The sequence below is a fragment of the Bombus pascuorum genome, chromosome 1, assembly GCF_905332965.1.
Source record: "Bombus pascuorum chromosome 1, iyBomPasc1.1, whole genome shotgun sequence".
Classification (NCBI taxonomy): Eukaryota; Metazoa; Arthropoda; class Insecta; order Hymenoptera; family Apidae; genus Bombus; species Bombus pascuorum.
In genome coordinates this window covers 22,599,375-22,613,216 of record NC_083488.1, presented here as the reverse complement: position 1 = coordinate 22,613,216, position 13,842 = coordinate 22,599,375, and the positions used below count along the sequence as shown (strand labels likewise).

The 13,842-nt window shown below is 43.1% G+C and overlaps 1 protein-coding gene across 4 annotated transcripts in view; it reads left to right on the top strand.

Annotated features, from left to right (window-relative positions):
• Nucleotides 1-13,842, top strand: part of LOC132908412 (semaphorin-2A) — a 564,200-nt gene that overhangs the window by 300,083 nt on the left and 250,275 nt on the right. The window contains exon 1 of one of the 4 annotated variants that reach the window (XM_060962427.1): nucleotides 300-1,776. The exons of the other annotated variants lie outside the window; for them this stretch is intronic. Coding sequence (XP_060818410.1) covers nucleotides 1,599-1,776 — 178 coding nt within the window. The 5' untranslated portion in view covers nucleotides 300-1,598. Of the gene's footprint in view, nucleotides 1-299; nucleotides 1,777-13,842 lie in introns of those variants that run through there. 4 annotated transcript variants of the gene reach the window in all.

Here is a 13,842-nt window from a genome sequence, read left to right as displayed (position 1 = left end):
TGCAACGAGAGTAGAACGCTCCAGAGAGTTCAATTCCGAACAGCCGTTTCGTTGGTGTGTCCGTATTGGCCCCACGTAGTCGAAAATTTTTCATACGAGCTATAAAAAGCGTCCCCGGGGCGAGGGTTAAGAGAAATATCAGGGGTAACGCTTCTTCGGACATTCGTTCAAACTGGTAGACGACGAACGACTCGGATTGGAAAGAAACTAGCGTGGATCATAGAGTCGCAGAGCACGAGCAGCGCTTGCCGACCGTGGCCGAAGTTTGCCGAGCGCGGCCGACCGCCTGTGAACGCGGCAACTCGCATACGACTGTACAGTCGTGCCGCGGCCTCCATAGAGGGAGGTTTATACAATCTGTGCCGCTCGCAGCGCTTCGTTTCGTCGTGAGAAAGCGTCGTAAGACGCGTGTTCTATCTCGACACGCCGATGGACACAAAACCATGTTGTGACATTTGTACGAACGATCGTTCGACAATCGTGATGTCACGGGATTAAGGAAAGGCTGGCTCGTTCGTGGAGTAAAATTCGGCGACTCGATCGTGGGCCAAGCAACAGATGTGACGTCGCGGGACGCGCTCTTTATATTTAGTTGCCAACGATTTCCTCGGTTGTTTCTTCGTACGCACGAATATATACGTATACGTTCTCGTGTGTCGGTTCAACGGTCGCACGCGACTGTGAATTACTTCGACAGTGACGTAATATGGCGCGAACGAAAGTGTATCACGGACGTCAGTGACATAGAGCTTTACGTCGATAGAAGGGTTAGGTTGCATGTTTAACCGTTTATCATAGATACAAGCCTTGAAACGATTCAGAGGTATTCCGTTCCTATTAGCGATCTTTACTTCGTAACTTTGCGTGTACGATCACGTTCGTGTATGCCACGTAATATAGAAGAAGAAAAAAGAGAAAAATAAGAAAGAGAAAGTGAAGAATCTTGAGCGATTGTTAGGCTTGTATCCGGTGCTCGTCGAACGACCCTATCTCAAGGCCCTCTACCTGCGACTAAGAATACTGTAAGGACACGAGGTACTGGCGCGTCGTTCCTGAAGCAGGAAAGAGAGCCACAGGAAGAATTCCTTTGTCCTCGAGGGCAGAGTTGGTGAAGCTGGTGGACGAGAAGCGACGAACGTAGCGGCCGAAGTGGAAGGGAGAGAAGGAAGCACAGCACGCGGTCGAGTTTCTACCTTGTCGATCGTATATACCTGGCGTGCGTGAGAGAGAGACGGCGCGATCGTCGGTGAGTGAGACGGACAGTGAAAACGAGCCTTGTGGCATCGGTGAACGTCCGTCAGCGCGTTGCCAACGGCAAAGGGCAACAACCACGCCGTGAACACAGATTGTAGCGCGCTGTTAACCAAGGCCAGGTCGAATTTAACGCTACAATACGCATTTTCACTTGACAGTGACCTTTCCTGTTCTCTCTTGCGATTCACGAGAAATTTCCAGTCGGTCTCGATACACGTGTTACGCTTTGTAGTGTAATGCCTTTGGTCGATTAGCGTCAGTTGTGCACGCTTTTCGTTTGAAATTCGCGCTTCAAAGTGCCCAGCTGGGTCTGCGTGTGTTCTTTCCGTGAATCGTGCCCGAGGATGCAACGACGAAGATTACCGGATGCCATGTTGCTGCTGGTCAGAGCAGCTGTTCTCGCAGCTGTCTTGGGACTGTTCCTGGGATCGAGCCATGCAAACAGGCCCGCCGGTGCGCATCCCGGCCACGCGTACTTCGAGCAACCTTGCTGCGGACGCTCTCATCTCAGGCATCATAAAGGTTAGAATCCTATATACATCCTTTTCCTACCTTATTCTTCGAATAGGTGCGGTTAGGATTCTAGTGTTAGTATAGATAGCGGATATGTTGGACGTGTTCGGGGAAACGATCCTGTGTTTACATAAACGAACTGTATCTCGTAGTTCGAGCGATAAGTCGAATGAATTCTATAGAAAGTACTGTTGTGTGCAAGCGATATTACATATATATGTGGTATATTTTGACGTAATTCTAGGGATATTTTCTTCGGTGGAAAAGGAAGATTTTAACGTAATTCTTGTGGTATATTTTGAGGTAATTCTAGGGATGTTTTCTTCGGTGGAAAAGGAAGATTTTAACGTAATTCTTGTGGTATAATAGGAAAATGTTTCTGAAAGTTGTTTAGGTTATTCTGAGATTAAATAAAAATACACAATTTTTGTGGTATATCCTGTAGATGGAGTTAATACGTAGTTTGTAGCGTAATAATTATGGCGGTAAAATACAAACTGTGTCGTTAAATATAAATTTCTTTAAGATGAGGATTTTTAATCAGTATAATTAACAGTCAGCCGAATCGATAGATTTTCTCTCTATGATGTTTTTGCTGTTGCGCAGCAGAGTTTGATCAAGTGTATATTTGCAAACAAGTGGTTCGAAAATCGTATTCCTGCGTGTTGTGTTTACCTTGGTATTATTAAATCAATGAAGTGAACGGTCAAACTGAAATTTTCTGGATAAAAGAGTACAAACAAAAATAATTATCGGACGTTCTATATTCCATACAAACTGACTGAAATAAAATTTCGCCTATATTTATTATGCAACAACTTAATATAACTTGCAGGTATATGTCTAATCAAATTCAAAGAAAACAAGGCTTAAGATTCCAAAGAATTGACTTCTATTCTTTCGAGTTGAAAAATTCCAAAATTGCAAGTTCAATTCAATTAGGGTATTGTGAAAGATTTTGAAGTATTTAGGGTATCTAAGCAGACGTGAGACACGTAATACGATGTTAGATAACCAACTCGCGTAGTTAAAGTTACACAAATGTTTTTATCAGTTTGGAAAATCTTCGACTTGGCCAATTACCGACTTAGAATTTCCGAATCTTTGTTTTAACGAATTTCTCAGCACGTGATGTAAAGTTCCTTCGGAGGTTATACGTGATTTCCTATGATTTGAAGAAAAATGTAAAATCACATTAAACTGCCTTGAAGTGCATGTAAGTAGGTTCGCAAAACGGAACATTGGAAACACGGAAAAATTGAATTTGGAGAACACCCAAAGTATAATAAAAATCGGGCCCGGCCATTTGCCGCTATACGAAACGTAATACCTGTCTCCTGTAAGTTGGAAAAATCCCGGGATCTTCGAACGGATTTAAACTTTCAGTTCAAGCATGTCTGTTTACCGACTCGCGTTCAGAATTCATCAGTAGGGTACACAGTTTGTCAATCTTCCCTTAAATCCACCGGACGTTCTATGTATGTCCCACTGGTGAAGATTTTCGCCAACTATGAAACTTCCTTTCGACCAGTTGTCTCCCGAACTAAAATATCGAAAACTTTCGGCTGGCAAACTTCTACCAAAACGTCGGGCATTAACGCTTCGACATGTTCGATAGCCAGCGAAAGCTGATTCACAATGCGCTTTTCATTAATTACCGGGTAATAATGATTTCGTTGCATCCGTCGCCTAGTGCCGAGTACTCGTCGGGAAATCTCGGGGAACAATGTGTCGTTACTGCCACGTAAATACCCTTTCATTAATTAATATTATGAGTTTCACTTCTGTCGGCCGCTCTAAATACCAGCCACCCTCGCGTTCATGGAACAATGTGGCCCGCAACCCGTATAAATCGCCAACTTTCAAACATTCCACATCGTCCAGTCGGCCCTTGCCTATAAAAGACCAACCCACAGACACCCTCGGTGGCTGAAGGTTAACGAAGTCTCCGGTGGTGGTTTACTCTTGGAATTTTCAATGGTCGCGTGAAAAAAAAGAAAAAGATCGCTTTTCGCCACCGGTATACATGTACGAGGACAGTAAGGGTGGGATTAAAAGGGTGAAGTTTTTTCTTTAGCCGGAAGGGGGTGGGACTGGCGGGGTGGGCGACGTAGAGATAGTGACCGACCCCCGTGCGCGTTCTCTTTTTCGCGGTAAATCATTTAGGAGGACACGCCGGTACGAAAGGGACGTAAAAACGACGTAGCCCGGTACCGAAAAGCCCGTTAGCATACATCACCAATATTATCTCGGGGAGGGCCCTGCCACACGATATTACCGGGGCTTAGAACGCCAGGACTGACTTCATTATGTGCCGGGGGAGAGAGAACCGTCGAATGGAATGTGGAATGGTTGGTTGGTCGGGCAGAGCCGGCTGCTGGCTGGTTGCTTGGCTGCCTCTCTGCTAGTCGAGAGCCACCGAACGCAGGCCCCTCTCTTTTCCACGTATGCATACTCTTCGCCCTGTACATGCACGAGTTGTGTTTGGAAAATGCGTGGTTTAGAGGCGTATGAGTTTCGATGGGGATGCAGGAGAAAGGTAGCAGGTCGAGGGTAGCGGTGGCACACGTGAGAAAGACGGTCCATCGGTGGCGTTCTCGCGCGGAGAGCAACGGAAGGGAGCTTTCCGCAAGAAATTTTTCAACTCGCACACCGTCGACCAACAGGCCAGACGAGACACGAAATTCTCGTTTAGTTTTTTGTTAGTCGCGCGTTTCGCTTTCTTTGCTCGCGCGAACGTAATTTTAATTGCGCGGTTGTCCGCCTTGTTATGCGAATTTGCTCGCCACTTTTTCCTCTCGTTCCACGCGAAATTGCTGTTACTGAGGCCGGAGGGAACACCGAACCTCTCGTCGAGTTTCTCGTTTCTCTCTCTCTCCCTTCCTCTCTTGGCTGAGTTCGTACCAGGTTGGCCAGGGGCGAAACGAAAATTTTCACCCGTTCTCCTTTTCGTTGTTGATTCCACGCTGCTTGGTTTATCGCCTACGGTTGTTTCTCGCGTGGGGGTTTGTTTCATTATCGGTTCACGAAGCAAATGGATGTTAGGGGTTGTCGTAACGATGATGCTGAACCCTCGATCTCTCGCTCGATTCTCGGACGAATGGGCCGTCTAATCTTTTGTTGAACGATTCTGCGTTCGGAGTATGACGTTACATATCGTGCGTGCTATTAAGCTGCGTAACTGAAGATATATAAATACCATGGAAGCGTATTCTATGCAAGTTATTGTAACGCGAGATCGACGATAAGGGAGCATTACGTGCTGATTTCTGCAGAGAAATCGATGTTGATAACGTGCTTGATAACGAACATTCGTGGCTTTATGGACGTTTTATAATGTGCATATAGCATGTATATAACGAAAACTTCTAATGCATTTTATTTTTTAAACATTTCATAGTTGACATGCGATCAATTTATGTAAAAAATCTTTTCTCTAGTAACGCGATAGAATAACGTATCGAAAATTCCTGTTAGCGCAGAAAACAAATTTACATAGAGCAGAGTTATTTTTATGGTAACGTCGTTTTTTACAATTACCTTTTCCGCGAGTGTTTTAAATAGCGGAAATGCGCGCTACTGGATGCAGAACACGTCTACTTTTTCATCGCGCAAAAACTGGAATATATTGCAAAACCGCAGGTCACGGTTTTCCGTTATTCAGATACCAAACAGTACGTTAATTTAATCCGCACTTGTGGCTGCAACTGTACGCCATGATACGATCATGAATCGTAAACCCCAAGTATCGAGTCTCTCTGGTAACTAACAGAACGGATATTAATTTCGACCAGCTTCTCAAACTGACCCATTGATCTAATTTGCACGCACATTTCACGTGTAACGTGTTCTGCCTCTATATCCATCTAAGATGAAATGAAATTTACACGAAACGCGTCTAACTTGGGCAAATATGGTTTTCCTCCCTTTTGATTGCTAACTTGTCTCTTTCTTAATTTCGTAAGTTTGTTGGTAGCAGAGAAGTTGTCGTTGTACAAAGTATCAAAGAAGTATCACACAAGTACGTGAATTAGAAAGTATGTTGTATATGAAATTTCTGGAAACTTTTTGTTTGAAACGAACGAAGGATAAAGTTTAAGAAAGTCGAAAGATAATCGTAGCAGTTAATTCCTTTTTACCGGTAAAGATAAATTGTGGTTCTTTGATTACACGATTTATTCGAAGGTAACACAAGTTCTGAGTAACTATCGTTCGAGAAGAGAATTCACAAATTCAAGAAGAAGTTTCGCTGCTAATTTATCAGATCTTTATAATTCGTTTATAGGCGATGCAATCTCCTTTGATAAACGGAAACTCAAGGTAGTTTTGAAAAATAACTCGATTGCCGATCGAACGGCAACTCCTCGAGCTGTTTCGAACTTCGTAGACCTTCGGCCGAAGGAAAATTTTCATAGTCGGAAATCGTTCCATTTAACGAGCCGTGTCGCGAACTTTCTTAGAAAGGGTCACGAAATTTTATAAACGAAAAACTGACCCCGACTTGGATAATTAGTCCTGGCACAAGAGAGCCTTCACCCTCTTTCTTTCTTTCTTCCTCTATTTTCGCCCGTTCTTTCCTTCCCTTTCTATCTGCTCTCGTGCAAGATTTGCCCCGACTCCTGAATTACCCCGCGTAAATCCTTAATTCGACCGTAAACTCGAGGAGCTTGCCGGGATACTTTCTTTGCTCTACCTAGAAATCTACGAATGATGTTTGCGTAAGTATCCAGGTAGAGAAAGACAGACAGACAGAGAGGGACAGAATTATCGAAAGGTGGCGGCGGATCGCGGAGTTTGAAAACGAGAGAACCGGCCGACAGTTTCGATGAGAGAGCTTCCCTTTGGTCGTCGCCAAACGTCCTAAAGATTTCGAAGATTAAAAGCTAGCACATTCACTGTCCTTCCTACTCCCTCCCTCTCTCTGTCTCACGAGATTTCGTCCGAGCAACCCTCTCGAACGCTCGCAAGGAAGGCCGACTGGCTAATGAAGGATGATAGCAGAGACTCATCTACCATGCGGTATTTGAAGCCGCGCATTCCTGTGGTCGAGACCACGACCCCCCATGAATGCCGAGACATTGACTTTGCTGGCCGTGCTCCGGAAGTTGGAACGTGGCTCCTCGAAGCTTTTGGATGCGGCCTGCTCAGCCCCATCGCGGTTGAATTATCCCCTTTGAAAGCCTCTTGCGCTCTACCTCCTTCAAGATATCCCGTTGAAAGAGTTACCGATCCTCGGCACGTATTCATCCGAGAAATCATTAGCCAACTTTTCTTGCCCGGTTCAGGCTGTTTGATGAGAAGGAAGATTTTCGTTCTACAGGACAGGGGTGAAAAGATGCTGAGAGAAGGTTAGATCGACTTGGTTCTTTCGCGTATTAGTCGCATGCCATGTCGACTCCGTGTTTTTGTGTCGGCCGCGAACTGCAAGTTCCTCTTGCAAGTTCTCGAAACCTGCGATGAAACGGAAACGCGGGAGAAAAAACTGGCTGTAAGAGTTGGTAAAGGCGCGCTACGGATGGCTGTGCGAAGGGTGGACGAAGTCTGAGGGTGAAGAAGAAGGAAAACGGAGAAAACGTAACAAAACAGCGGTTATTTTCCGTCTTGGAATCCATAGATCGTAGAGAAGTCTGTTTTAAGGTGACGACGCCAGTCTGTTCAGATCATTGGCTCGATGAAAGGGCAACAACGCGGTAAAAATTCGAAACAAATTCGTGTCTCAATTGTTGCCGTTGGTGTATAGCAAATTCTGTTCTTCTTTAAGCAGATTTTTGTGGAGTGAAATCCAGTTTCTTTTTATTGATTATTAGTACAAAAAGTGGAGATTATTACTATAAAGAAAACTGTCTTCCTTCTGAAGGTTTATATTAGAAATACGTTGAGCCGAATTCTTTTACAGACAAATGTTGTACGAAGAAATCTGAAAGTAAGCATAGTACGTATAATTTAATTGTGAGTTAAAAAATTAGAGGGTCCTTCTGCTTTCTGTTTGAACGATGCTTTCAAACGTATCCTCGCACGGCGGCTGAAAAACAAATCGTTTACGCTGCGGTGGTTTAGGAAACCATCGGGATAAATTAATCGGCTCGCCCGGGGCAATCCTCCTAACTCGAGCCTGGGTAGCAATTAAAAAATAATTTCCCTTAAGGAACATTCAACCAGACCAAAGAACACAGTGTGAATTTTAATTAACATGCAGAGGAAGCTCATCCCCTTTAGTAAAGAGTTACCGCGTCGAATTAAAAGCGATACTTCGGTTACGTGCACGCACTGAAAATCCGACGAACAGTAACAACAACGACAGCTTGTAGAACGGGCTGTCCAGAATGAGGGAAAAAGCAGCTTTACCTGCATTAGCTCGCGTCTTTTCTTTACTTTAAGCGAGATCCGGCCGCGATGTAAGCTTAGCTCGTGTTTGGCGCATGAAGCGCAAGGCAAAAAGGTTGGGATAGCGAAAGCCCGACGACGACGAAGACGGGAACAACGAAAGAGGAAGGCAACATCGTGCCGGTCTTGTCGGATATTCCAACGACAGGATTACAGTCACCCTCGAGAGTGCCTTCCTCTTCTTTTCTCTCCCCTCCCTTTCGCGTGCCATCTCTTCACTCTCAGCCCCCTCTTGCCTGTCCTCTTTCTCTTTATTCCGCTGGAAAACACTTTGTAGCCGGCGTGTAAACGTGCGAAAGTGCCCTGCCAGAGCGCTCGACGAGAGAAAACGATTCCGTGAAGCGAGACCAAGAGAGCCCCGGTATTCCGCACGACGATAAAAAGGATAATGAGGATATAATGTGGCGCGCGGTGTTCCGGATGTTTAGGCGAAACGCGCGTTATCGCGTCCAGCTGGTTAAGGTGTTCGTGTAATGAGCGTGCAGAAGAGAGAGGAAAAAAAAAGAGCATCAGATTGCGTAACCCGTTGCTGCCGCCATGCGCCAGCCGTACTGGCTTTTACGAAAGAGAAAACGCGCATCGTACCACGAGGCTCTATGGTCCACTGGAATTTTAATGAAATTTTTGCCTTCGCCATTGGTTGGCCAGAGAAAGGGATAGATAGCAAAAGAGAGAATCACCCTTTTTTTTCTCGCTTCCAAAACGGTTCAGAGAGCTTCGATTCCATCCACTGGTATATATTCCTCGATGGACCATAGCGTGGAAAATAGACGATCCTAATGGTCGTATGTTCGTTCTGTTCTCATCGACACGATTTTCACGGATGCAAATCACATCTGTTTATTATTTCACGAATGGTGCATTTGATGCGAGAGAGAGAGAGAGAGAGAGAAGCTTCAGTCAATTCGTGAAATAATGAAACGTTGTTTCGATTGTTCGGTCGGTGTGTGCATGTGGACCATGCTGATCGAAACGTTGGAAAACCTGGTCAGTTTTTTGGATACATTCCTCAACGCAGAGTTTTGCGCTGAAAGCACTGTTAATTCGCCGTTTAAATCGAATGAACGTCGTATAATCGCGTTCGCGACTGGAATAGATTTCTCGTACGCTAATTCAGGAATTTAATGCGCTTTTATATTCCAAGCTTCCACGATAACGCGCAACAATGAAAAATTCTTTCTTCTCTCTTACTTTTTTTTTTTTTTTCCTCCAAAAACATATTTCCATAAAGCACCGCCGGGAAATTATTTCAAACGTTCATTCCGCTAGAATTCCGCTTTATTCAATTAGAGGCATTAAGGTATTAACGACGATAAAACACGCGGAACGTTTCTCCTCGGAATTCGAGCGTGTTCGAAAGCTTCTACGTCTTCTCCCCGCGAAACGGGGTTAACGTTGAAACTAGTTTCTCCCCGAAGACGCACGCCGGCTTGAAACGAAGGAAAACGCCGGAAATGCGCAAGTTTCTCTGCCCAACCGCGACTACGTTGAAATAACAACGTTCGCTTCGCGTTACTTTTCTCTCTCGTGCGAAAAATCTCTTGCCTTAAGTCTTAGGTTTATGGCAGTCGTTGGATGCGTCGTGTTGTAAACTAGCCGGTATTACGTTCTCGCGCGCCTTACCGTTCGAATGCGTTTTAACCGGCAACTTCTTCCTTTGCGTGGACGGTTTAACGAGATTCTTCTCGCTGGGGACGCAACGAGATATCGTTCTCATTCAATCGAAAGTTTCCCTCCCTGAACCGGGAGCTCAGAAAACTATACGGCGCGACGTCCGTAGATTCAATCTTACGTATAATTTATAAGAGGCGTGATTCGTAAAGCAGCTTGGGCGCGCGATTTTTAAGACGATGAACAGTCGCGATTTATCGCAACGGAGCGGCAAACAGTGTAATTAGAGGGGAACATTAAAAGGCGAAATGTTCCTGGCCTTTAATCTGCGATAGCATGTATCAAGAGTACCTTATGTGAAAGAGAGTATGATTTATTAATGTGTTTGAAACAAAAGGATGAGAAATGCGTTTCATGCTTTGCTTTTGAATTTAATTATTGAATTTGAATATTAATTAAGTTTGGCATGTAAACCACATAAAAGTTACAGCGCAAACAATTTTATCAAGATAAATCGTTTTGTTTCTGAGAAGTTAGACACTGCTACCAAACTTGAGTAAACAAGGTATTTAGATTAAATCACTTATTGTAGCCCATATATTTCATAGCGAAATATAATAACAAGTGATTATTAATATGAATCTTCTTTCCACTAATCTATTATTCTCAAACATTTCTTCACGCTTGTAAACATTCTGTACAGCCATATTATATCCCAAAGTGAACGAACAACGCTTTAAGATAACATCTTATTATCCACTTAATGTAGCCAAAAGACATTCAATTTTTTCTTATCAGTACGTTAACCCTCGCATTCATATCATGGATGCCATTAACGTCGAAATATCTTCGAATAGATTGTCAATCACCGCACACCTGTCTCTGAATTTTTTAACCTGTTTAAAATCTTTTCACGTATTTGAAATTATCTGGTGTTCGCCTCACACTTTCGTTCGGTAGTCGATATCACTTGGTGGCAGGGATCTTAGATCTTCCTCTTCACCCTTATTCGCGAGGCGTTAATACAAGAGAAAGGTAAAATTGAATCTTGCTTTATCTCGAGAAGAGATATTGGAACGAAGGCGGAGCTTCTTCGCAAGGGACCAGACGCTCCCTTCGTGGCGCGCGTCGCTCGACTGAATAAATTGTTACAACCGCTATCAACAGCTCCGCGATACGAGCATTCTCACCCTTTTGCCCGCCATTCTGCTCGTATTCGGTATTTCCAGATCGACACATTCATCCACTCCTCTCTGTCGTAGAAATTCTAGACTACGATCTTCAGTTCGGATTTCCTATTTCCGAGAGTACGGGATATGAATCGTTGAGTGTGATTTTAATGCTTTTTCGTTTTGAAATGTACAAATGGAATCAATGAATGGAAATTTTGAATAGGAAAACAAGTTTGGAGATATTGTATTGTTTTATGGAATGATTAAAAGTTAATTCAGTAGATGAATATTTTTAACATATTTTACATTAAAAATATCCTAGTTTTGCGGTCGAAATGCTAGAAGCATTTTACGATTATCTATTATTCTTGTTTCTTATTTTCGTATTAAAGATTCTATTTACCTACTTCATTCTTACAACTACTTAGTATAATAGCAAGACAAACATTTTCCATATCTTCTATCGTCATAATTATGACTGTCACTGCTTTTTAAAGAGAATTTTTCTCTTCTAATTATCACAATTTTATCAAACATTCTCTTGATAATTTATAATCATACTATCGACAAAATAGTCACTTCGAAGCCCGTATCTATCAATTCCTAATCTAACTTTCTAATCCACACGAAGAAGCATCGAAAGAATCTTGGAATGAGATTCTATCGCTAGAATTTAGCCTCGCCGGTAATTTCGAGTATTCTGGTATATTTCTGTCGGCGCGACACGGACTCTCAAGAAGCCAATTAAAAGAGGCCGTCTGGAGGTCGACGAATTGCCTTATCAGAAAAATTTCAAGCTCACGCAGTCGGAGCGCGGTGGTGGGAACGCGTATAAATTAACTTTACGTAACGAACGACGGCTGTCGCGAATACATACACATGTTTTCAGTGAGCTGTCGCGGCGACGACGGTGCTTCCGTTTTCCGTATACGTCTGTCCGTGATTACGGACGAGCGTACGACCACCGCGGCTCACGAACCCGCTCGCCGGGACCTAATTACACTAACGACCGGCAATAAAAAGCAGCCGACGCGGCGACGTCGCGGAATTCGCGCGCAATTACCGCGGGATTCGCGAGAGAGGAGAGGGGTCAGGTATCGCGTACACTTAGCAGCCACTCGAGAGACGTTCGCAGACAGAAGTCCTTTAACCCTCGCTTCGAATCGACGATCGCATCGTCGAACGCGCGCCTATCAACCGACTCTAAGTAATCGCGTGCGCGTTTATCCGGCAATCGCGTGCGTTCGACGACGTGCAGGACTGTTCTCGCGCTCGTTATGCGCAGTTGGACGCCCGCGCGCTTCAAATTGCACCGATTAGGACAAAAGAGGAATCGCCGATCACTTGTATCTTGAGTCTGCTGTTGCAAAATTTTACTGACGTATAATCGCGATTCCAATTAACCATACCGCTTATTATTTCTCGGTTTGTACGGGTTTCGGTTAATTATTTCGTCGTTCAATGGAGAAACGATTTTGCGATTGTGAGACAGCTGGTTGTTAGAGATGGAATGATGTAATAGCTTCGATCTGGTAATTGATAGGAAGGTGAAAGGTGAGATTAATATTGAATTAATTAAGACTGAATGTAAGAGAGATGCAGTTTGGGAAGGTTAATGGGATTTTATTGAGAATCAAGAGTATTTCGAATCTTGATATGTCTTAATACACTTTTATCGATTTTGGACTGTGGTAAATAAAGAAAACACTCGTGAATAGAATGAGAAGCATCGCAGAAGAAATAAAGAGAAATTAAAATATCCATGACGTTCATTTTTTTCTATCGTATTAGTTTAATAATCCTATGTGGCTGAAAAATGTTTCGCCAAGAGCGCAAAGGATGTAATTCCGCGTTATTACACTGTAATTGGACCTCGATATAACTTGACGACTTCGAGTTTATTACTACCTCGTAGTGCGTGGAAGAATGAAGTCGTTGAAAGGCAAGCCCGTTCCTTAAGCACGAAGGGCCGTTGTGGTAGGTTAATTATTCCACAACTCCGGTTCCAGGTACGTCCTTCCCCTGCATATGCATCATCGTTCTCTCGACCCCTGGGTATTTCGCATATCATAGATTTCGTATTGTATATTACACTGTATATTTCATATGTTACATTTGTTTCTTGGGAGCCATCATTGAATGAGGAAATTGTATGGAATGTAGATTGTTTCGTCAAACATGTCGAATTATTCAACGTTTATTGGCATTCAAACGTTTGAAATAATTCTCAAATAGGAAAAGTTGTATTTTACTTTAAAAAGTTGCAAAATTTGAGATTGGAATTTGTTTCTTCGAAACCATTATTAAATCAGAAAATTCCTTCTCTGCGAATTCTCTCATCAACCATGTCGAATGATTTAACGTTCATTCGCGTTGAAACGTTTGAATTAATTATCAGAAAGAGATATAGATATTATATATTAACTTGGGAACTTGATAAAATTTGAAATTAAAATAAATACATGTTCCAATTTTAATAGGTATTTTTCAAGTATCTTACGAGCCTCGTTTGTATAGGTACTTTATGTCTCATTTAGCGTTTCGCACGTTTACTCGTCCGGATGAGAGACTCTCACTCGTTCACTCATTATTCACATACCAACACAGATATACCTCTCATTTGTCGATAGCACTCGTTTGTCACGAATCACTCATCTCATTCGCGCTTTCTCTCGCTTTCATTACGATGTTCGTTACACAACCTGACGCTGATGAGTTTAAAAAGCCTCTTACACCCGAGTTTTACCAAACGTATAAAATCAAGTAGGATTAACGAGTTGAATATATAAGGTGTCAAATAATTCCTATATCGATTTACATATTATTAATCCCCTTTCGCGAGTGCAGATTGAAAAGTTTTCGGAATCGCCGCTAGGAGTTATTTTATTTATTATTGTCATTGTTTTTG